At 40.1% G+C, this 23,066-nt stretch overlaps 2 protein-coding genes across 4 annotated transcripts in view; one reads left to right on the top strand and one right to left on the bottom strand.

The window, feature by feature from the left end:
• Window positions 1-23,066, bottom strand: part of MACROD2 (mono-ADP ribosylhydrolase 2) — an 852,083-nt gene that overhangs the window by 740,368 nt on the left and 88,649 nt on the right. The window lies entirely within an intron of this gene.
• On the top strand, window positions 13-12,458 carry FLRT3 (fibronectin leucine rich transmembrane protein 3). Its single transcript, XM_041425152.1, has 3 exons — window positions 13-149; window positions 7,270-8,009; window positions 9,096-12,458. The coding sequence occupies exon 3, from the start codon at window positions 9,141-9,143 to the stop codon at window positions 11,088-11,090; it is 1,950 nt and encodes a 649-aa protein (XP_041281086.1). The 5' UTR covers window positions 13-149; window positions 7,270-8,009; window positions 9,096-9,140; the 3' UTR covers window positions 11,091-12,458.

Raw genomic sequence — 23,066 nt, 5'->3', positions numbered from 1 at the left:
CGCCGCTGCCGCCGCGACTTGAGGGGAGCGCGCCGAGCTCCGTCCGCGCCCGCTCCGCGACAGCGCAGCGCCCGCTCCGCAGCGCGCTCCGCTCCCGGCCCCGTCGCGACCGCCGCCGGGACCGCCTCCCTTCGCGCGCCTCTCCGCAGGTAAGCGCGGGATAACCGCTTCTTCTCCTCCGCGGGACTTGCGCGGGTCGGGGGGCGCAGCGAAGCGGGAGGATGTGGAGGGAAGTTTGGGCGCGCTCCCTACACCACCGCCCGGAGTGCGGGCACGGCGCTGCGGCGGGGAGAGCCCGCCCGCGCTCCCTCCCGGCGGGGTGCGCGGCGCGCAGGAGCGCAGAGGGCTTAGCCCGCACATCTGGAGCGCACCCGGGGGTTCCCCGAGCTGGGCGTGCGGTGCCTGCGCTGCGCCGGCCCCAGGAGAAGGAGGCAGCGCAAACCCGCCCTGCGCGGGGGCGGAAAGCAGCGCGGGGGACCCGCAGAGCAGCGCCCGCGCCCCGCGGCGCTGGGACCCCCCGGCCGCGCGTTTTAACGCGGATGGTGGGGGGTGCTCCTGCGCGTACCCCGCATCGCTCCCACGGTTGAGGAACTTCCCCCTCCCTCCATCCCTTCTTGCTGCATCTGTTAAAAAAAATAAAAAAAGAATCGAGGCGATGCGTTCGCGCCCCTGCGCAGCGCTGTCCCCCGCACCACAAAGTCTGCGGGCGAGAAGATGGGCAACAAAATGGTTGCACAGAAAGAATGCAACAGGCCCAAATTCCCGCCCCGACGCCCCACTTTCTTTGGGAAGAAGGGCTGGCTGCTAATCCTCCTGCTATTCCATAGGTTCTCGTCTAGTTCTAATCAACTTTTCAGCTGTTTTCAGTGTATTAAGTGATTGTGTGCCCTCCGTACAGGCACAGCTAATTAATTTATAAATGGCTTGCAAATAAATAATTCACTACGGTGCACACCTCCTCTCTACGTGATTCTGACCTCAAAAATCGTTTCACTGGATATGCCAAAATCTTTTTTTTTAATCCCTTTTCCTCAAATGCAATTAGGAGCTGCAACTTAGTTGATCAGGCAGAGCCCAAGTATTCCTGCATTTCCCAACGCAGTGGTCTTGCTTCTAAGCATCTGCCGTAGCTCACAGCAAGCAGGCACAGCTTTCTGATTTTGGGGTTGGTTGGCTGGTTCTTTTTTTGGATTCCTGCTTAGTTTCCAAGCTCATCCCCTTGGTGAATAAAAGCTCAGCTCTTGCACAGACAGCTGCCTTTCTGGCTCAGTCCTGCTCTTTGAGGTCGCCTCAATTTTAATCTCTCAGACCGCAAAGGGGTTTGAGCTCAACCCTGGCACATCCAGGCAAAGTTGCAAGGAGTGTTGCAAACGCGAGGACGAGTGTATGTAATTAACTAATTCATGGAATGCTGTTACCGACGGGTTATTAATTCGGGCTGAAGGCAAGTCGCTTCCCTTCTGCGAGGGATCAGTTCTGGTCAGTTAACAGAGTACAGTGGAGTATTTTCTACACCAGATTCACACCAAAATGCAGAATTACTTTACAGTTAAATCTTATTCCTGCACATTAGCCGAATGCATTTTCACTTTGCCTCTTTGAAACAAGATTCAGATTTTGCATTTCCACGTACACCTTTTTATATGAAGGGGCTGAAAATGTTCCGACTTAAAAAAACAGTTCATTATCCTGACCCCAATTTCCTTGTTTAAAATATACTGCCCAGAAAGATAGAAGTATCAGTTATGCTCCCCATCTATTGCCTGGGGATATGGCATCTTAATGAACATTTCTTTGAATTAGACTGAAAAATGCATTTGTCAATTCAAGTGTATAAAGAAAATAATTATTTGCTAGAAAACAGAAAGATCAGTCTGTGTTTTCCTTGTCAATATATGCCACACATTAGGTCATACTCAAGAGCTTTCAGTGCCCTTTTCTCCCTCAAAAGAAAACCCACCTTCAAGTTTGCTTTAATTTATTCCAAACCCATACAATACAGCCCTGTTTAAGATAGGGTTTCAAATATTTCATAAACAAAAGGTATACCTGGGTTTACAGAAAGCCAATTATCTTGAAATACACTGGGTTTATTCTAATCCTACTTCATGCTGCTATCAAGCTTTTTTATTTTTCCATCCACATTTAATCACTTCTAAAAGCTGTATTTTTTCCTGTCTTCTGTGCTCCTCCTGTATACTAGAAACAGTGACAGCCCTTGGAATATATTTAAAATGCTATTTCTCTTTCTTTTTGGTTTTTTTTTTTTTCCTTTTTGTACACTTATGCCATTTTAATTGGAAAACAACCAGATAGATACTGCAAGTAATCAACATGGGAAATTCTGTAAACTCTCTAGAAGAGTGATTAATTTTATTTTTTTATAACTCCCTCCTTTGCAAGCTGCCTCTCTTTTTCTCAACAGGAGACTTTGTTGTAATTAAAGCAGAGAAGACTGGACAGCAGCAAAAAACATCTGACTTGTGGCTCTTAAAAGCACAGGTTTTGTAGCATGTACCACCCCCCAGTGGGCAAAAAACTCTAGTAAACTCACAGAGAGCTTTGATCTCCAGAAATAAAGTGGATACATTTTACAGGAAGAACGAAATAAAGATGAGTTTCTGGGTTGGGGTTTTTGGTGTTTGTTTGGTTTGGTTTTTTTTCCTGTCACCAGTAGCTAAAAGTTGTCTGATATTGTGTAAGGCAATGGTGACTAATCAAAGCAATTGCTGGAGTTTGCAAACTTTGCAGTTGCAGTTATTTGAAGTGGCTTCAGTTGGGAGATGGCCATCTTTGTCTCCTTGTAGCAGGAAGCATGGATGCTAATGGCTAGTTAGCTCTTAAGTTTTTTCCTTAATCACTTCAAAGCGCAGGAATGCACGGAAGAATTAATATGTGATTGCTTACATTTCTTTTTAAAAGCAGCCAAATACCACTCAGGGCAGGAATCTTGAAAAGTGTTCAGTACATATCTTATGGCATGACTCTCTTCTGCCTTTCATGAGCTGTAAGAATTCAAACATTCTTACAGCTTCACATTTTTTCTAATTTTTTTGAGGAGCAAAGTTAGTAATCAGGAGATGAGCAAACAGCTGCTTTAAAAAGGAAAGAAACAAAACTACTGAAACTTTATCTAGTGTTCAAGTATTGTTTTTACATGTCGGGAATTTTGTGCCAGAAACTCCCTATCAGGTATAATTCTACCTAAACTTGTCAAGAGGGGAAAACCAGATTTTTTTCCCTTGAAACAATGGCAGCATTTGTTCTCTATTCTTTTATTTAATGCCCAGACAAGTTACCTCAGCAGCAGCTCTCAGAAAGAAAACCTAGAAGCCGTAATTGGCTAAAAACTCAAAGAGAACTAAAACACAAACCAAAAATCCATTGCAAAAGACCCTCCCTCAAAGTGTTTTCTTAACGTGCAACCTTTCCTGCAGCAGACTAGTCAAAACAAGAGAGTGAGAAGGAATAAAGTAATAGTCTGGGTCTTTTCAACCCAGCATCTTCAAAACTAGGAAACATTTTAGAAGTAAACTTCAGAAGAGAGCCACTTATAGTTCATTTCCATCCTCTACATTAAATACAGGTTTGGCTGATCTTGGGCGTGGAGTCAAGCTTTTACTTAGAATTAATTTCTAAGTCAGATTTACTTGCATTTGAGGGAAGATCACATAAAAATTTGCATTTTTTAGGACACTTGAGTTAGACTTAATAAGACACAAGCAGTATTATTCCTACTGCAGAAGAAGTGGGAGCAAGTTTTCTGCCAGTAAATGAAATCTCCAACAAAAAACAGTAACAACAAATTTCCCTAACGTGATACAGTCTGACCGAAGGGCTCACTCTCACTTTAACAAACTCCTTTGCATTTTTTGCCCCTTGGAGAGACAGCTAGAGGACCTTCTGCTTGCCTAGCGCCAAACAAAAGGCTGGGGCACCTTCCTGAAATACGATGATCGTGGAAATTGCAGCTCCTAGACAGGGTGCTTAGAAAGCATTTCGCTGTCACTATCAACTAACCCTGAGTAATACACTTAAAGAAAACAAAGTGTGGACATTGTTTTAAGTCTAGATTAGCACTGTGGAACTTCTTTGAAAAAGAAAAAAAAAGTTGGTGAAGCTGTTTAAGCTGCAGCATGGCCTTTGTAAGCACAACTGACATTATAAGCAGTAGATGGACTTCACAAGTATTTTTAAAAATAAGCACATTTTGTGTTTCTGGTATGTTTCAGATTCTAAACAATACAGAGCTAATTCTTGAATAGAAGTACACTGGTTAAGCAAATTGGCTTATCAAGTATGTACATTCTAGTGGTGGCTTTGAATAATAGCTTTGTCTTTTACAACCTAAAAATACCTAGTAGTTTCCCTTTCCTCTGTTACTTTGATGGTAAGAAAGAAGCCACTGAGCTACCAGAGTTACTGCTGGAGAACACAGAGCTAGATTAGAAATTCAAATAAGCATTGTGTGACCTCAAGTGAGGCAGGTCTTGATTTTATTCACATTTTATATTAGCTTGGAAAGATATCTTTGACACTGTTTTTAGAAAGAATCCAAACTTTTCAAATATATTTTGTTAAGCCATTGCCTGCATATAGTCCAGCGAGCGCAGCTGGACTCCATACTTCAGGGTAAATACAATGTTCTTCTTATGTACTTTTTTTTTTTTTAACAGCTCAACTTATGTTGAACATTTTAAAATCAGATGTCCCCTTTGTTGTACCACAGCAGTAAGCCCACATGCAAGGTCCACACAGTCCCAGGAAAACTAATTTAACCATGTGGTTCAGAAAAGTTCAGGAAAACATTCAACTTGGAATAAAGAGCAAAAAGGCTCCTGTTCAGTTTTTCCAATGTTACTTTTGTTACCAAAAAACAAGGACTGATTTTTGCATTTAAAAATTATTAGCACAGTTTCTAAAATCTGGTCTGCTCAAAAATAATGGCTTCTTTCAAAACCATGTGTCCATGAAGCCTCCCAATCTGATGCTGCAGAAACCTGGACGCAGTGTCTGTACCAGTGGGGGTCACTTTTCTTTTCATCCTGCCGGATCAGCTATAATGACTTGGTGTCAGGGAATATTTAGAGACAGCTCAAGAAGGGGAAAGTTGGAGCATGGCAGCACGATTCCCTTCTTCTCTGTAGACAGATCACTGGAGCCTTTGATATGCAAAAACATTGTTTTCAGCTACAGCTTGAGATGTAAAAGGGAAATGCAAGATATCAAACAATCAAGACCTGAAGAAAACTATTCTAAGTTTAGAAAAGGGAGTGGGGGGTATAGTCTTAATCCACATTTTTGAAACAGTGTCGTCTTCTCCAAAGAGACCTTTTCTTTTTCTTGCTCTTGTTTTCATGTAATTTTGAGAGAGAGGATAAAAAAAATTCCAGGAACTTAATGAGCTTTAGTGCTTTCATTTTAATCCTACACATTACTGCTATTATAATAGTGGCAATAAATGAAGAGATGACTATCAAATGAAGCACAGAGGAAACAGTTTATGTGCTAGAAAGGTAAAATAAATGGACTTGCTGTGTGCTTCTATCTATGTAATGTATGCATACTAGAGCCAACATTTTGCTTAATACTAACAAGTTTTTTACAGCTCAGAGTTCTAAAGAAAATTTATGATTTGAAGTACTTAAAAGTTATTGTAGCCTTCAAAGGCCTATTAAAGGAATTTATATTCCTATTTCACCATACCCTTCCAGAAAATACTTTCTATCACGACTTCACATTAGTTCCTAAGAGACACCATTTTTTTCTACAGCTGTTAAGTTGTTCTGTATTTCAAAGTTTTAGGAATAGGGCCTGGTCTTCTTTCCCCAAACACTTGAGTAATACAGAGCAAGAAAACTAGACACTGGAAGAATACAGAGCTTTTTTGTTCCATTTCATAATGATTATATAATTTACCCAAATTACATAAGTTACTACTAAACATGCATTCCCTTCTGTTCTAAAATGTGGCTACATAGACTGTGTTTTTGCCTTAAATAAAGTATACATAAAAATAGTTATTTATGCCACCGTGGGGGTCTCTCTTTTTGAGTTTTGTTTTTTTTTTTTTCCATTGGACAACTGCTGAAAACAAGATGCTGAAAACAAAGCTCAGAGGAGCACAAAAGCAGCAGCAGGAGTCTTTTCCACTCCCTCACTGGTAGTCACACCATCTCTCAAATAGGGGGCTTTGGGGTTTTTTTTAATGGTTAACATTTTTCTATGAAAAAGAGCAGCAGAATTTGTATTTATTTAAATATATCAATCACTGCATATTCTGTGTTGCTGTAAGGAATATGACTGGTCTGTTTCATAACAGAGGTGCTACAAATTGCAAAGGACATTTTTAAAACAGAGAGTGCTTGTGTTTAGGTCAAGTATTTTACAGAGGAGCAGAAGATGCTCTAGTTTTGCTCCCAGGAAGGCAGCTAGGCAAGCATTACTCAGCACGCTGTTCCTGCCAAGTATTTTGGTTCCGAGGATTGTGCTCAGTCCCTTGGACAAACGTGATGTCACAAAAGGGAAAAGCAAGTACACGTTAAGGATTTTTTTCGTTTCATGTTTAACCACTTTTATTTCAGACATGCTACCTACAAACTTGCTGGGGGCTTGGTATCTCACTGGATACTGTATGCAGTAGTGATACAAAGTAGCCCAAGTTAAAAATGCTGTTTAAGAAATAATTAGCGTTCTGTAAGAAGTACAAATGAAAGAAATAGTTTTTTTCTTTTTAGAAATTTTACAGACTAAACCCACCTATGTATTGCCAAAAAGCAAACACAGATGCCTGGCTAATCCCTAGCTCAGAATCAACATGCTACAAGTGGGAAATGTATTCATACAATACTTTGGCAAAAATGCTTTCCCTTTCACCCAGTAGCTAGTGAAGAGTAATTAGCTCCTTTTACACTTAAAACCAAGGAGAATACATCTATTTACCAGGAACACAAAGCAAGCAAACATTTTGGCCTCCTCCAAGGAGGTAGCATTGGCATTTGACATCAGATGAAAAACATAATTTACCAATATTTTATTACTCTCTGCCTTTATTTTTCTACTGAAACAAGGGAAAATACAGTTCCAGCAAAACTGCAGTAACATGAAACTACACACCAAAACATTTTTTGAAAGAGCTTTCTTGATTTTGCTGAAATACCAGTGCCTTGGGGAAACAAGGTGTGCTACTCATGTACAGGGGATGCAGCCCTTAAAACTAGTGTGCACCAGTTGTTATTAATTACAATTTTTTTGTTTTTACTTTTGCAGGACATTAGGAGTACGAGGAAAGCTTTCAAAGGGGAGTTTTCTGGGAAGGAAATCATATTTTTGTGGGGGTTTTTTATAATGAAGAAAACCATCTGAATTGCCTGATGTTTCTGTGGTAAAGTAACTTGCATTCTTGCAGCACAGGAGGAATTCTTTCCTGCATTACAAATTTGGAAGAAGTGTTAAAAAGCGAGAGTTGGAAAATGGTTCTCTGAAAAAGGTGTGGATGTATCAGGATGTAGCTACTGTACAAAGGTCATACTTGGATAATTCTGGATAGGAAAAAGTATCCCTTTCCTGACCTCCTGAAGAGGCTACAATCCTTCGAGCCTCAGCATAATGAATGGTTTCTATCACGCGGCACTAAAGTTCCCTCCTCTGACTACGACGCGGCACAGAAGAGTTTGCAAGAGTTACAAAGAAAGTAATTCCTGCTAAAGGCATTAAACCAAACAAAAGAGGCTCTTCATTCACAGACTTTACATGAGGACTAAAATAGAAGGAAGCTGAAGCTTTTCTACGCTGGGGCCTGGTGTGCTTATGTACCATGATAAATCTTGGTTGGAATGCTCATTGAGTGTCGTGCCAGGAAACACACACCACCACCACCAAGGACCATCTGAGTAAACACCATCGAGAAAAAACTGCTCCATGGAGTAAACCGTAAGAGTGACTGGGCAGAAAGACATCCCTTTGCTGGATATCCTCAAGCACAAAATTTACTCATACCTTTAAATACGGTAGGATCAATATAAATTTATTTTCCTTTTCATGCCTCTGAGAATAAAGTTCAATTAATACACGAACCCATAAGAGAAAAGGTCATGACACCGCTTAATGCATAGGTCATCTCGCAGGAGTTCTCACAACCCTAATTACAATGGTAATTGAATTATGTTGTCTTAAAAGCTATAAAAATGCTAATTACCTGAGCTCAGTGTACAAACACACTACTAATGCAAAGTACAGTCTCAGTCTAAAGAGTTAATTTCTACTATGGTAGTAATAAGAAGGGAAAATGTGGTTAAACCTGCCAAATAGACTCTTGTGAGTGTGCTACTTAGTAAGACGACTTTCGAGAATGACAAATATTTAAACATGAAATTAAGCATGTAATTAAATATTTCATCCAGTGAACTAGAAAGCCATAGCTCTACCAGTTACCTCTTAGTTGTAACATTCACCTTTCTGAGCAGTCACTTAAGCTTGAAAAGCAAGCAAAATAGTCCATAGTACTTGTAAGTTACACACTGTGAAGTTGAGCACTGGGAAAGACTTGGGAAAATGTCTTCACTGGCCCTCACTCTTTTGTCTGCATTTTATGCTTCGCTTTTAGGGCTTTTTTTGAACTTCTGAAATAGCTACCACTAGACTTGTGGGTTTGGTAAGGGTTTTATAGTTCACTTAAGGGCTCCTGAGGAAGTTAGCTGGCTTAGGAATTACTTCTTATCTTTCAGATATAGAATGATTTACTTGAACTCTGGTGTGACTTCAGTTCTGTTCTTATCTGGTATCTGTGAACAAAGATTGTCGGTACACATGAAATGGGAAGGAATCCTTAGAAAGTCTTGTTGCTTAAGCAAAATAATTCACAGATCAGGCATACTTGATTATATTATTTTCAATCACTATGCAGAATAACCTATTTAGTTAATTGAATTAGTACAAGTAGTAGAATTATTGATGTAAGGAAAAGAGAGTAGAATGCATCTACGCACTTGAATTTTGGTTTAATGTGTGTTTCAGATGTCTTCTGTAATGTTGATTTTTTTATTGCGGTTTCTTCACTGATGATCTGGATAATTTTGTTTGTTTGGTTTTTTTAGATTGTTGAAGATCAGAACTGTATAGAAATCTCATCATTCCTGACCATGATTAGTGTTACCTGGAGCATCTTCCTAGTTTGGACTAAAATAGGGCTGTTACTTGACATGGCACCTTATTCTGTTAGTGCCAAACCATGCCCTTCAGTATGTCGCTGTGATGTGGGTTTCATATATTGTAATGATCGCGATTTGACGTCTATTCCTACAGGAATCCCAGAGGATGCAACTACCCTCTTCCTTCAGAACAATCAAATAAATAATGCTGGGATTCCTTCAGAACTGAAGAACTTGCTTAGGGTGGAAAGAATATATTTATACCGCAACAGCCTAGATGAATTCCCCACTAACCTCCCTAAGTACATTAAGGAACTGCATTTGCAGGAGAACAATATAAGGACCATTACTTATGATTCACTTTCAAAAATTCCTTATCTGGAAGAACTGCATTTGGATGATAATTCTGTTTCTGCCGTTAGCATCGAGGATGGAGCTTTCCGGGACAACATCTATCTCAGACTTCTTTTTCTCTCTCGAAATCACCTTAGCACCATTCCCTGGGGTTTGCCTAAAACCATAGAAGAGCTACGCTTGGATGATAATCGTATTTCCACAATTTCTGAGCTGTCCCTTCAAGACCTTACAAATCTAAAACGCCTTGTTTTAGATGGAAATCTTCTAAATAATCATGGATTAGGAGACAAAGTCTTCATTAATCTAGTCAATCTTACAGAATTGTCATTGGTCCGCAATTCACTCACAGCTGCACCAGTGAATTTGCCGGGAACAAACCTAAGAAAGCTTTATCTCCAAGAAAACCACATCAACCGTGTGCCACCCAATGCTTTCTCTTACTTAAGGCAATTGTATCGACTAGATATGTCCAATAACAATCTCAGCAATTTACCTCAGGGTGTCTTTGATGATCTGGACAACATCACTCAACTTTTTCTTCGCAACAACCCTTGGCACTGTGGGTGCAAAATGAAATGGGTACGTGACTGGTTACAGTCACTGCCTTTAAAAGTGAACGTACGTGGACTGATGTGTCAGGCACCAGAAAAAGTACGTGGAATGGCTATCAAAGACCTCAGCGCAGAACTGTTTGACTGTAAGGACGATAGCGTGATAAGCACCGTCCAGATCACTACTGCAGTACCAAACACGTTATACCCAGCCCAGGGACACTGGCCCATTTCTGTGACCAAACAACCAGACATCAAGACTCCCAACCTAAATAAAAACTACAGAACCACAGCAAGCCCGGTACGCAAAATCATTACAATATTTGTGAAATCCGTAAGCACGGAGACTATTCACATCTCCTGGAAAGTTGCACTACCAATGACTGCTTTGAGACTGAGCTGGCTCAAGATGGGTCACAGCCCTGCCTTTGGATCTATAACTGAAACTATAGTTACAGGCGACAGAAACGACTATTTGCTCACGGCTCTCGAACCAGAGTCACCATACCGTGTGTGCATGGTTCCCATGGAAACCAGCAACATCTATCTCTCCGATGAAACGCCCGAATGCATCGAGACCGAGACGGCGCCTCTTAAGATGTACAACCCTACCACCACCCTCAATCGGGAGCAGGAGAAAGAACCTTACAAAAACTCCAGCTTGCCCTTGGCCGCCATCATCGGCGGCGTGGTGGCGCTGGTGGCCATAGGGCTGCTGGCCCTGGTCTGCTGGTACGTGCACAGAAACGGGTCCCTGTTCTCCCGGAACTGCACCTACAGCAAGGGACGCCGGAGAAAAGATGACTATGCCGAAGCAGGAACCAAGAAGGATAACTCCATCTTGGAAATCAGGGAGACTTCTTTCCAGATGATACCAATAACCAGTGACCAAGTGTCCAAGGAGGAATTTGTAATACACACCATTTTCCCACCTAATGGCATGAATCTGTACAAGAACAGCCACAGTGAAAGCAGTAGTAACAGGAGCTACAGAGACAGTGGTATTCCAGATTCAGATCATTCACACTCATGATACTGAGGGACGTGAAAGACTGGTTTGGGTTTTGTTGGGTTTTTTGGGTTTGTTTTGTTTTTTAAAGAAAACAAGAAAAGACTGACTTAACGGTTGCTGTTCTACTGCAAAACACTGGATTAAAAGACTGACAAAGCAATGTACTGTACATTTGCCATATAATTTATATTTAAGAACTTTTTATTAAAAGTTTCAAATTTCAGGCTACTGCTGCGATTAATGTAGTGGGGATACCTGACCACAATTCTATATTTTAGTATTTTTTAGTAATTTGTACTGTATTTTCCTTGCTAATATTGAAGTTACAGACCATTTAACTTTTGTGTTCTACTGAGTAAGATGACTTGTTGACTGTGAAAGTGAATTTTCTTGCCGTGTTGAGCAGTCAGAACATTCATCTGAGATCCTTGTAAGTGTAAGCACAGGTCATTTTTCACTTTGGTATCAATAAAATAATGTTAAACCTGGCAAGTCAGGAAGATCAAAAAGTGGTTACAAAAGCTCACAGAACTTCAAGTGTTGGGTCTATTAAATCTGTAAACCACAACAATATTCAATAAACAAAAATGTGTGTAGTAATGGGCAATATCAGCTGTCTGGATATATCCATTCAACAGTAGTGAAATCCAGTTTAAATTAGAATAATCAAATTGATGATATGCACGAGACTGAAGCTTTTGACAAGCGTTAAAATAAAAACGTAATCCCTAGAGGAAAGCATAATCAAATTCCTAACAAAGAAATTAAAAATAAAGTGGTAGGCTCTACAAACCAAGGGGGTAGATACAGTTCAGGAATAGTTTTTTTAGTTATCAGAATCAGTGGTCTGTATATTACAGACAAAATAGTGATGGATGCTCACAGGCATTTGGGAGACAAAGGCAGGAAGACAGAGAAAACACTTTGAAACTGCTTTGAAAAGAGAAAGGGCTGAAAGTGCAGTTTCACAAGAAAAGAGAGCAGGACAAAACCCAAGGCAATAAAAGCAAGGTCTCAAAAAGTATGGTCCCAAAGGTGAGCAGACAAATGGAGAATGCAGCTATTCTGAAGCATATACGAGTCTGTGTTCAGTGTAATGCTGTTACAGTCAGGAATACTGCCCATTACTGTCACAGTTATCCAGAAATTCCTTGGTAAATCTGTAAGGTAACATGTTTCTTTCTGCCTTCCTGCTGAACTACGAGCTATTTCATGTTTAAACCCCAAGCCACTCTTTGTTGCAATAATCATTCTGTTCAACTAAAAACCAAAGTGCTTTGTACGCCCTTTGGCCAGTCTTGTGTGTGCCTTGATCCAACACTACATGTATCAAGCTTTTAAAAACTAAGAAAAAAGGAAATAATAAAATACCCACCTTTTCATACGTAACTTAACTATGAAAAATACTGGTCTTATTCATGAATGAAGTTGAAAAACTACTTCAAAAGTATGCTGCACCTCTGCAGTGCTCTGATAAGAAACCCACTCGGAAGCTCCTACTTCTCAGGTCATGAGCTTCACCTCTCTGTGTTCAGGTTAACAGTATTGCCCTTGCAGGTTTTCTTCATTATTAATCACTTGGAAAAAAAGTTTTCACAACAGCAAACAGTGTGAACAATGAAAGGGAGGGAAGGCGTGGAGTTACAACCCTCTGAAGTACAGGGTTTTTTTAAAGAAACAGCAAATGAAAAAATTTAATATTTCAGACAATATCTCAGACAAGAAGGAATGTATACCAAATGCAGTTTAATTCTGTAAGAATTTTAGTGGTGCTTGGCCTGTTTTCCTAAGAGTGGTGAAGAATGAGAGATGAAGAAAGAGTGACCAACACTGAGACTAATGGTTTCAGCAGTCAGCCTTCAAATGAATCTCCTACCAGGGATCCATCTAACTGCACAGACCCAAAATTTACAGTAACATATATTTTTTTCATCCTCATTTTCCAGATGTGCCTAGGGAAGTTCCTCTCCAAACTCCCTGTACCATGGAATTGTTGACACATCACTTTCAGAAATGTCTCCTGCAGTTTCCTGAGCAGTGGAGGCAAGCAGCACTGTGCTTCCTTACTGACCTGGTACAAACCATGTCTCCTTTGCATGGAGCATTGAATGGATCCCTGGAAAGGGGAGTGTAACACTCAGCTCAGTGCAATGCACCAAACAAGACTATTTTGTCCCATCAGGTGCCAGTCTAGGGAAGGGCAAGATGGCCAAGACTGAGCATGTGGAGCCTCATTATGTTGACGTGCAAAAAGCTTCCCAAGCAATGAGCAGGGAAGGAAAATGACACAGAGGGACTGGACAGACCTGTTCTTTGTCTGCACTCACACAGGGGCATCCCTGATATCTGATTCCATGAAATGGCTGGGTCACTGGCAAGAGGGCCTAGTTCTTTGCCAGCAGTTCTCCGGTTACAAAATTAAACAGGTTTTGTTGGATTTTCAAGGTATTTGAAAACCTCTGTCTTAGTTGGCTCCAAATTTGTGTTGTGAAAAAGGTAAAACAACACTCAGTGAGTACTTTGCCTTCTGAGGCACCTAAGCCAGAAGTGCCTGGTAATGGTATGTACCAACTCCAGTGATGCCACACAAGGTCATAAGGGTATAAAAAAGTTGGCATTTAAAGAGAAAACTGTATGACAGTCTTAAATAAAATGGCTTTTTTATGTGACATTTTTGCCTGTGAGGCAGTAGGGTACAAATCCAAAGCAACTTCAGTAAATCAACCCAGTTGTTCCTACTTCACCTTTTGCCAGCAAGAGTGAAAGCTTGGACAGGGCTCTGTCTTCCTCAGGCAACCAGGTCAGGCTTGCAGGAGAGCTGGTGTCCTCTTACCACATGTGATGCCAGTGCAAAAAATGGCACACTGGAGTGTACAAGACCTTCCTCGGGTTCTACAGAAACCTCTACTCCACACACATGATGTTAAAATTAATTTGGCAAGTGAAAGATTGCTTTCAAACTAAACTGTGTGTTTTTTTCCTTTGGCTGTTTATACAAAGTTCTGTTCCTCTCCATGTCAGGCCCATCTCTTTGAGACTGCTGCTTATCCTAGTGCTGCAGTTGCTGCATGCAATGCTCCCCAGCAGCATCATAAATCCCTTCAGCCAGACAGGTATATATGCAGGCAAAGCAGATTACTACAGTAGGCACTTTATTCAGCACGTTGATCAAAATAACATTAAACCACATTAAATTTATCTCAGTTTTCAAATTCCATGTTATTTCTGTGTACTATTCAATATTTAATTGTGGAGCAAGGGGTGGGGTTTTTTCAGTGTCGCCTAAACCTATGTGCAGAGTTCACTTGATCAATACTCTCCATATGCAAATACTATGCTAACTATCTTTTACATTCTTTATCATTGTCCCTTTTTAAATTTATATTGCTATCCTGAATTGCCCACAGTTCTGTTTTAACCTGAAAGCTGTCTCCAAAAACACCCTGGTACTTTGGAAGCAGTGTTAATTTTGTCTCATCTTGGCACTTTCCAGAATTAGGGCCAGGAGCTGGACTCAGTGATCCTGATGGGTCCTTTGAACTCAGTATATTCTATGATTCTGTGAGAAACTTGCTTCATTTATAAGCTGTTATTTCCTAGCTTTATACCAGAGCCTGATGTGCAGCAACTGTTGGGGTTTTTTGATTGGTTTTTTTTTTTTTCTTCTGGCTTTAACAGTACCAAATTCAAAGTATTGTGGTCTTGGAACACAATTTCCATCTTTCCTGCTAATGCACTAGTGAGCATGCAAGCTATCTTGTGCCAGTGCTGTACATATTGAATGTAGAGCAGCAAATGCAATAAAGCAAGAGCAAAAGTAATAAAGGCTTATTTGCTATTAAAATAATTTACTGATGACATAATGCACTAAAGCATATATACAGACTTCCCTGCTAAGAGGATAAAATTTTGTACATTCACCTGCAGCTAAAGTTGGATAAGACCTTCAGAAGTGAGCTGGCAGATGACATCTGCATCAATTTATCCAAACCACACTTGTTTGAGATAGTTTTGGGCAGAACCATAATTTACATGGGTGCTCTCCACTTTCAAAATGCCTTAATCTTACTTCCAAATCCATATATTGTTTCAGTATCACCTAGGGACTGATCTTTGTTTAATTAACTGTTTCTTTACTGATACCAGAACAGGCAGAGCTTCAAGCCACAAGCCAGCACTTAACCATCAGTGATTTTTTTTTTTTTCCAAATCATGAAGTTACTCCATACAAGGAGTTTTCATCTTCCAAACTAGCCCAGAGTGGTTCCATTAGAGAGAAAAAGCTCATTGGCTGAATTCACACATCAGAATTCTACTTCTTTTTTTTTTTTTTCTTTGCAGATGAATTTAATTTTGGGGTGGTAGATAAGAGTCCCACCCTTGTGATGAAATTAAAGCCCTTTCAAACACTCTGAAGGTACAGCCACGATACAGGTATTAAATTCTGGACACAACTGCTTTAAAAGTCTTTTTCTGGTAAACACGAGTGTTTGATTTAATAGTTCTTTCATCAAATCATTGCCTGCTTCTCTGAAAAAAACTAGAACAAAGCAGAATGTGAATCTCAGTAAAAGTGTGGCAAAGCAGAGGCTCAAAACATGCATCACCTTGTTTTCTCAGTACAGGACATCAAGTAAGATACTCACAGCATGGCAGTCTTTACGTGATGCCTGAAGAACATTTCTCCCCTGGGGAAAACCAAGACACTTCAAATGGGTGTTAAATAAACATTCTCTGGATTTTTGATGGTCTAAGGCAAAGGCATACAATACATATTTTGGCAACCAAGCAAATGTCCATCATGCATGGACATCATAAATACCCTAATGCCTGAAACACGCAGGTCAGGATTCCAGATGTGGATTTCCCAACTTCAACTGCTTTTCACAGCCCCTTTTTGTTTTCTTAGGATGAAAATTTAATGGAGACACAGTATAAAACCCATCAAGATTAACAACATAAGCTGCAAACATCTTTTTGATATCTGAAGCTGGACCTTCTAAGCTTAGCAAGAACTCATAAATAAGTTATAAAAATAGAAGGATCTTAATAGGGCTAATTAAATAATCTGACTTGTTCAAGCTGGTTGATAGTGTTCATATAGGCTGATACTCTGTCCTGAACAGCCCTCTTAAGTCATCAAAAACAGGGAGCAGATCATAGCCAAGTGCTAGCACACGCTCCTGTCCCCTGGCTGAGCTTAAGGAATATCTATCTATAGACAGAGCTGTGGAAGGTCTAATTGTTCCAACTCGAGGGGCTGCACCACGTTCTTTAGTCACTAACTGTGGGAACATCATTTACAAAAGGATGAAATTATGCACATTATGCATAATTTAATGTCCCTAATTTATGCAAAATATTTAAAAATTTATTTAGCTCAGAACTGCACATCCAATTTATGTAATACCGCTTTCCTCCAGCGGCCTTAGTCCCTGACAAATGCCTACTAGGAAACTGGCTTTCCATATGAAAATAGATGTTTTTTGTGGATGTGGGGATGAGTTTTGCTTAATATTCTTTCTGCTCTTTTTTTTTTCTTTTGTAATTAGGAACAATAAATAATTTTACTGCAAATCTTTCAATTTTTAATGGAATACAAATTCAACTGGTTGATAATTTTAAATTAATACCCTCAGACACTGCAGGTGCTGGTGTGATAAAAGATGTCCCCACAAACTCTGCTTTCCCATCTCACCTCACAATAATGCTTTCCAGGGTTTTAACTTGAAGCCTTGCTTTTACTGCAAGGATTGCAAAAAGGTAATGAAATCTGTTTTCACTACTGTAAGATCAAAACTAGAGACTTATAAATTTTGAGATGCACACGAGCAGTTGTGTTTACATAGTGCAGGTGTGGCTTAGAAGCAGCATCTATCAGGCTAGATGACACACAAGAAGCCACAGCAAATCTAAGCCTTTCTCCACCTCTGAGCCTGTATTGACAAAATTTCCTAAATGAGCAAGCATCAGCAGCTTCAACAGGCAGTACAAGAAGGCCTCCTTACCCTACATACCATCTTCAGCTACTGGTTTGTGTGTGTGAAGTGGAGTTAATTTGGCTTCCTTAAGTGTTGTTTTTCCATGGATTCAATGAGGAAGTACAAAAGTAACTGTTTTTAAAAAGGTAAACCCTTCTACCAAGGAATGCTGACAAAGCAGAGGATTTAAGAAATGATGTTTTAACCGTTATTCCAGAATTACATCCCAAATACAAGCCTGTAAACCCTACAAACTTCCTGATGGTGTGTATAATATGCTCACCCCCTGTTTAAGCTGTTTTACAGCTGTTTTACATTTAATGGACATGAGTTATTTGCATTGCACTCCTCCTCAAACTATTTTCATTTTCTACACAGTTTGAGCATGGATAGGTACAGAATCTGTGGTATTTTGTTTGTTTACCTGGTTTCAGTAATCTTCTCAAGAAACATTAAGACACTTATTTCCAAAGCCTGATGGAATAAATGACTGCCCACGAGGAACACGAGCTCATTAACAGAAAGAAAGCCATATACAGGGAAATGCTAACCCAGTGAGTAAATACAATTTTACAGCCTTAGCTGATAACACAGAACCTCTGCCTAATGTCTTTAAAGCAATTATTTTACCTTATGAACTCCTTAATGGCATGTAACCTACTTCATCCTCTAAAAACCTTTTCATTTCTCCGTGAAACAGAAATGACATACAGCATGCTGAAATAAAAATTAAGAAAAATGCCACGGTACTGCCTGCTCTTGGAAGTTTTTCTGGTTGCTGAAATTCAGCACTTTGCAGCCAAATGAAGCAGTCAGGAGAATATCACTGGGGGAGCTAAATTGCTGACCTCATGCAATTTCCTTGGATAAAGGAAAAAAAAGACAGCAATGGAACTGCATGTAAGACCTCACCAGCTCAACCACGGCTGTCTCAGACAGACCCTCACCTCTCCCAGTTTGGTGCTTTTGATTACAGGAAAATTTGTAAGTACATTTAAGGGTCAAAAATTGGTTGAGCACCAGCAGGACAACCACCATTTCTAGGTTCTTCTTTCTATTATGTTTTTTTTTTTAGATTGTTAATTAAATAAAGCTCATTGAGAGCATTTGTTCAGTAAACAGGACTGTTGTGCATGTAAAACCTCTTCATTGCTAATCGCTCTTGTTGACACATAGTGGAATAGTGCTGAACCCACTTTAAATAGTTTTCATTTAAATCCAGGGCAGGCAGATCACAAAATATTTTCCCTGGAAATCTCCACTATTCCCTGAACTTACAGATACATGATGTTAAGGGTGATAACAATATATCCTAAGAAGTTGCTCTTACCACTGTTGCTTTTCCATGTTCCATATACAAGTTTAAGAAAGTCCAAATAAACAAGATCAATTAAAGTGAATTTTGGAGAAGTGCAATAACACAAAATCACATTTCTACTACTGAGAATTGAATTATGCTAAAAAAAAAGAACAATTACTTTGTTTTTCATAATGTATCTGTCTCAGGAAATGCTCAGGTGTTTCATTATCTGCTGGCCTAGGGACAGAACTGCACTGATCAGTGTTCCTTGGGTACAGACAGAGGCATTAAAAGGAGCCAAATACACCTGAACAAAACTAATAGGGACTGATTTTGTCAAAAAAAAAAAAAAGTCCTAAATTTCTGTGTTTTGTCCCTAATTCTGAAATCTATTACTATCCTATACTAGTCTTAAAAAAACAAACAAACAAACAGCTTATCTTTCAAGCATGGAAAATTTGATGTAATACCAAGCTTTACCCATAAATAAGTTTTTAAAATTTTGTTTCTATGACTTCATACTAAATGCTCTAATGAGCACATGTTTATTGAGGACCTCCCCATTGTTTTTCAATACATGTTCTGCACAGAAGTAAATGGCCATTCGTGCAGTACAGGTCCCACCCATTTTCCCTTCCCATTTTCCCTGTGTTATCAACTGATTTCTTTAACACTTATATAATTTTAGTCATAAAATACTAGAAGTGCAAAAAGTGGTTTATCAAAAAAATTTTAGGGTCTTAGAAATAGGAGAGAAAAAAGAAAATTATACTAGGATGCTAATTAGACAAAAAAGGGTGCTATTGTATGCTGCAGGGAGATTTTCCTTGTTTCACTGAAAGGAAAAAAAAAAAAAAACCTAAACTTCCACCAACTCAGTTATCTTGACAAAAGGACCTATGGAGCTGCTCATGCAAGAAACACATCTTGTTCCCAAAGCAACCACACCACTTTGGGGAGGGAGGGGAAGAGAGTCTCTCTCTTTGATATGGATTTGAAGGTGATGTCCTGTGTCCCATGAAGGAGCACCCCGCTGGTACAGTCAGTAGAAACTGGATTGTGTTAATATCCATTCTAAACTCAACACTGGTATTGCTGCAAAACTCGGGAGCAAAGCAACCCAGTCTCGGGAACTTCAAATAAACCCCCAAACAAATCAAAAAAACAACCAACCCTGCAAAATCCTCAAAAGGCACCTATCAAAGTGATTTCAGTCCAGTGATCCGGTACACAGTCAAAGGATGTAAGCTCTTCTAATCCCACTCTTTGAGCTCCTCCAGGCTCCAGCTCCCGTTGCCATGGCCTGGCTGACACCTCCTGCAAAGGACAGGAGCCCACAGCCCAGCGGTGCCTCCTGCACGGCCTGACGGCTGCTGGCTGTGGGTTTACACACTGCAAAAACAGCCTGGGAGGTGAGGAGCAAGAGCAGCACCCATTCCAGTCCGGGGGGTTTTACTACAATGAGTTCAGCTCCAGGCAGGCTGCTGTCACCAGCGTATTTCTGACAGGAATTTTGTTTTTCCTCCACAGAATACCTAACACTACTGAAAGCACCCACTACTACGTTATATACTGCTGGTTTATTTAGATAAAATAAAATTTAAAATTACCTACTGTTCTCCTTTGTGCTAATAAAGACTAACTTTATCCTTCAGTATAATCCTGCCAAATCAATTAAAACGCATTCAGCGGGTTGAAAGGATACTAGTGAAGTATTAACAAAAGCCTGGTTTGGATTATGCAAAATTCTGCAGACTGATTTCTATGGCAAAGATTTCTGTGGCAATACTCTCAGGAAAAGAAAATAAATCTAGTTCTTCGAGACGTTTCTTACTCTGTTTTGCTCAGCAGCTCTAGGAAGTTATTAGGTCAAATCCCCACAACACTGACCTCTTTCTGAGGATTGCAAGTCAATATGTGAGTGATGAGTGAAGTCTCCCCTAGTCGTTCATGGAATCTCTACAGTGCTGCTACAAACTGGTGCTTAAGGATAATAAATAGGAAAATGTCTGAGAATAGAAGCAGCTCATGTCTGGGTATGCTTGGGTGCATCACTGTCAGCTGAGGAACCCATCTAGGACATGCCTGTGCCTTCCCGGAATGAAGCAGAATTCCTGAGGATAGGGAAATGAACCATGCTAGGTGTCAATGGGGGCTTGGAAACCTGCCAAGGCATGCGTTCCCATGTCTCACAACCAGCTAAAATGCCACTATGGAGGGGAAAAAACAATTCTTCCCCCACTGAGAAGGAGCTCCAGCAAGTGCTCTTACCTGTGCTAGGTCTGGTCAGCAGACAGTCAATACTGCTTCCTTTGCAAAAAAAACCTCATTGGGATAAACTTTCATCTGTCAAACAAGCCAGGGATCATGTTTTCTAATGCTTTCACATTTGTAAGAAGCTGCCTCTGACATCTCCCCCCAGGGCTTGATCATACAACGAAGGAAAAGTAGAGAATTTTAAAGACACTGGCAAGCGTTTGGTCTTTCAAAATGTCATCGCTAATCTCCACATCATCCAGCCTGCTCAGTAATCAAGATAGAGGAACTGTACAAGTGCAAATTAGTGTCACTTATGTCCTGAAAGCAAGTAAGAAAGAGGATATGGAATAAGTATGCCCAAAAGCAACATCAAATTTATTCTCCATGATCAGATGGGAGATTTACTGAAGTTTACTTCACCTTACACAGAAAACAACCCCAAACAAACATGAAGATATCTCTATGACATTTACCATCTGGCTGAGCAGGTTAGCGCTGTATTAAAAGGATGCTGTACAGGCTCAATAGCAGTGAGAACAGGCAAGGCGTGGTCCTGAGCTCCCACAGCCATTCTCAAACATTTCTAAGACAGAAGACCCATCTTCTGCAAGATTATTTATTTTTTTCTTTTGGGTCCATTAACAGAAAAATTAACAGGAGCACGAGGGTTATTTTAGGACATTATGCATCCCAACTACCTGATATGAGTGAACAGAACACATTTATGGGGGTCACCAGTTCAGGTGCAGGACAGACATCTAAAAGCAGCTTGTTATCAATCACAGGATGCCACATGCCAGCCTGAAACATCTCTCTCTTTCAAAGGAGGGCAGCGGCACTGTGAGCCCACGGATGAGCAACTTCAGCACAGGGCTCAGAGAGCGCATGAAAAACTGCCAATGTTTCCCTGAACCACTGAAGCACAACAGGGAAGCAGCCAATTCATACGTGGGCACTAGGAAGTTGTCCAAGACCTTTAAACTCTTATTCCTCTGGGAGCTGACCCAGATTTGACTATTACTCTAAGGGTAAAAAACACTCACTACTTAATACCTGCGGTATACGATTATATGCTGATGATGCAGGCTCCTTGAACGCTGCAAAGTGCTGGGGTATTTGTTGTTAAATCAATGGTTTTGCAGGAGTAATCGTTGTATCTGCCTAGGAAAAAACCCCAATATTTCCTATAAGGGGAAAAGCAACAGTGTTAATTGCAGGTATTTCATGTTAGAAGAAAACTAGGAGGCAAAGAAAAACAAACACCACTTTGGCACACTCCTCCAACCATAGTGATCAACTTACACATTCCAACTTTATTTTAAAAAACTGAAAATAATCTGTGTCCAGAACAGTCTTTTTAAAAAAATGTGCTTTGTAAGGTCTTTTTTGTAACGTTCTTCCTTTACTAATGATTTTTAAATGTTCTTCTAATCAGCTTGAAAGGGACCAGTAATTTTTGGCTCAGCTATAGCAGCAATAGAAGGAATCAGCACAACATGCCAGAGGAATGTGAAATGTCCTAACCAGATATAGTCAGCTACACAATACTGGAATCCATGCAAGTCCACATCAGATTGTCTAACACTGCAGAATTTGTGATATTTACTCTGCCATTCAAGAACACTTTTTACATGACACTTACCCTCATCTCTCAAAACCACGTTACATACATAGCCATAGTGCAAATGGAAAGATTAGTGCTCTAAATCTATTCTCCCTTTTCTTTGAAAGCATAAAGTATAATAATAAATTTTATACATAATAAAATTAATAATAAAATTTTAATATAAATATATTATATTAATGAATATAAGTATAATTTTTATGTACTTTTTCCTTTTAAAAATTACATTTCATTAATCTTTGTCCTTTAAAATAAAGATACAAGCATATGGCCAGATATTTTTCTGTATACAGCATCATCACTCTTATGATAAAATTAATAGGTCTTCCAAGCAATTTTTGCTAAGCAGCCAAAAGTAAAGAGTGAGCAAATTACAATACTAATACTAATTTATTAAGGTATTTTCAAATGCTTTCAGGTACCCTTTTCTTTGTTTGCAGCATTAGAGGACCATTTGATAAAGCAAAACTGCAGACGTTCAGCCCTTTGTTTACTAAGGTAACTGCGGCTGAAAACGAAATGGAAGTGACAGCACCTGAGCTACCTCGCCTTGCCAGCAGCAACGCTGTGCTGGAGCAGTTGCTGCTGGAGGAAATTAAACTGTAGAAACTCTGAAGGATGACATTACTGGGGGGCTCTGCAACTCAGACTGGCAAGGAGGCAGGAGTGGGAGCCTTGGAGAGCTGCCACCACCTCCCTTCTATGAACCACGGTGTCCCTTTCCCACTAGGCTGTTTTCTGGGCTGTACAATACGTTTTCCTGGACCTGCCACCCATATGGAGACTTGGACACGTTACACCAAGTCAGTCGTACCGGCCACTCCTGGTATGAG

This window comes from Onychostruthus taczanowskii, unplaced genomic scaffold, assembly GCF_017590055.1.
Source record: "Onychostruthus taczanowskii isolate IOZ18803 unplaced genomic scaffold, ASM1759005v1 scaffold87, whole genome shotgun sequence".
Classification (NCBI taxonomy): domain Eukaryota; kingdom Metazoa; phylum Chordata; class Aves; order Passeriformes; family Passeridae; genus Onychostruthus; species Onychostruthus taczanowskii.
The sequence above is the reverse complement of the archived record's forward strand: the minus strand, read 5'-3'. Positions and strand labels throughout refer to the sequence as shown.

Excerpts from the sequence above, each read along its gene's own strand:
- FLRT3 (XM_041425152.1), top strand. The coding sequence starts at position 9,141 with ATGATTAGTGTTACCTGGAGCATCTTCCTAGTTTGGACTAAAATAGGG.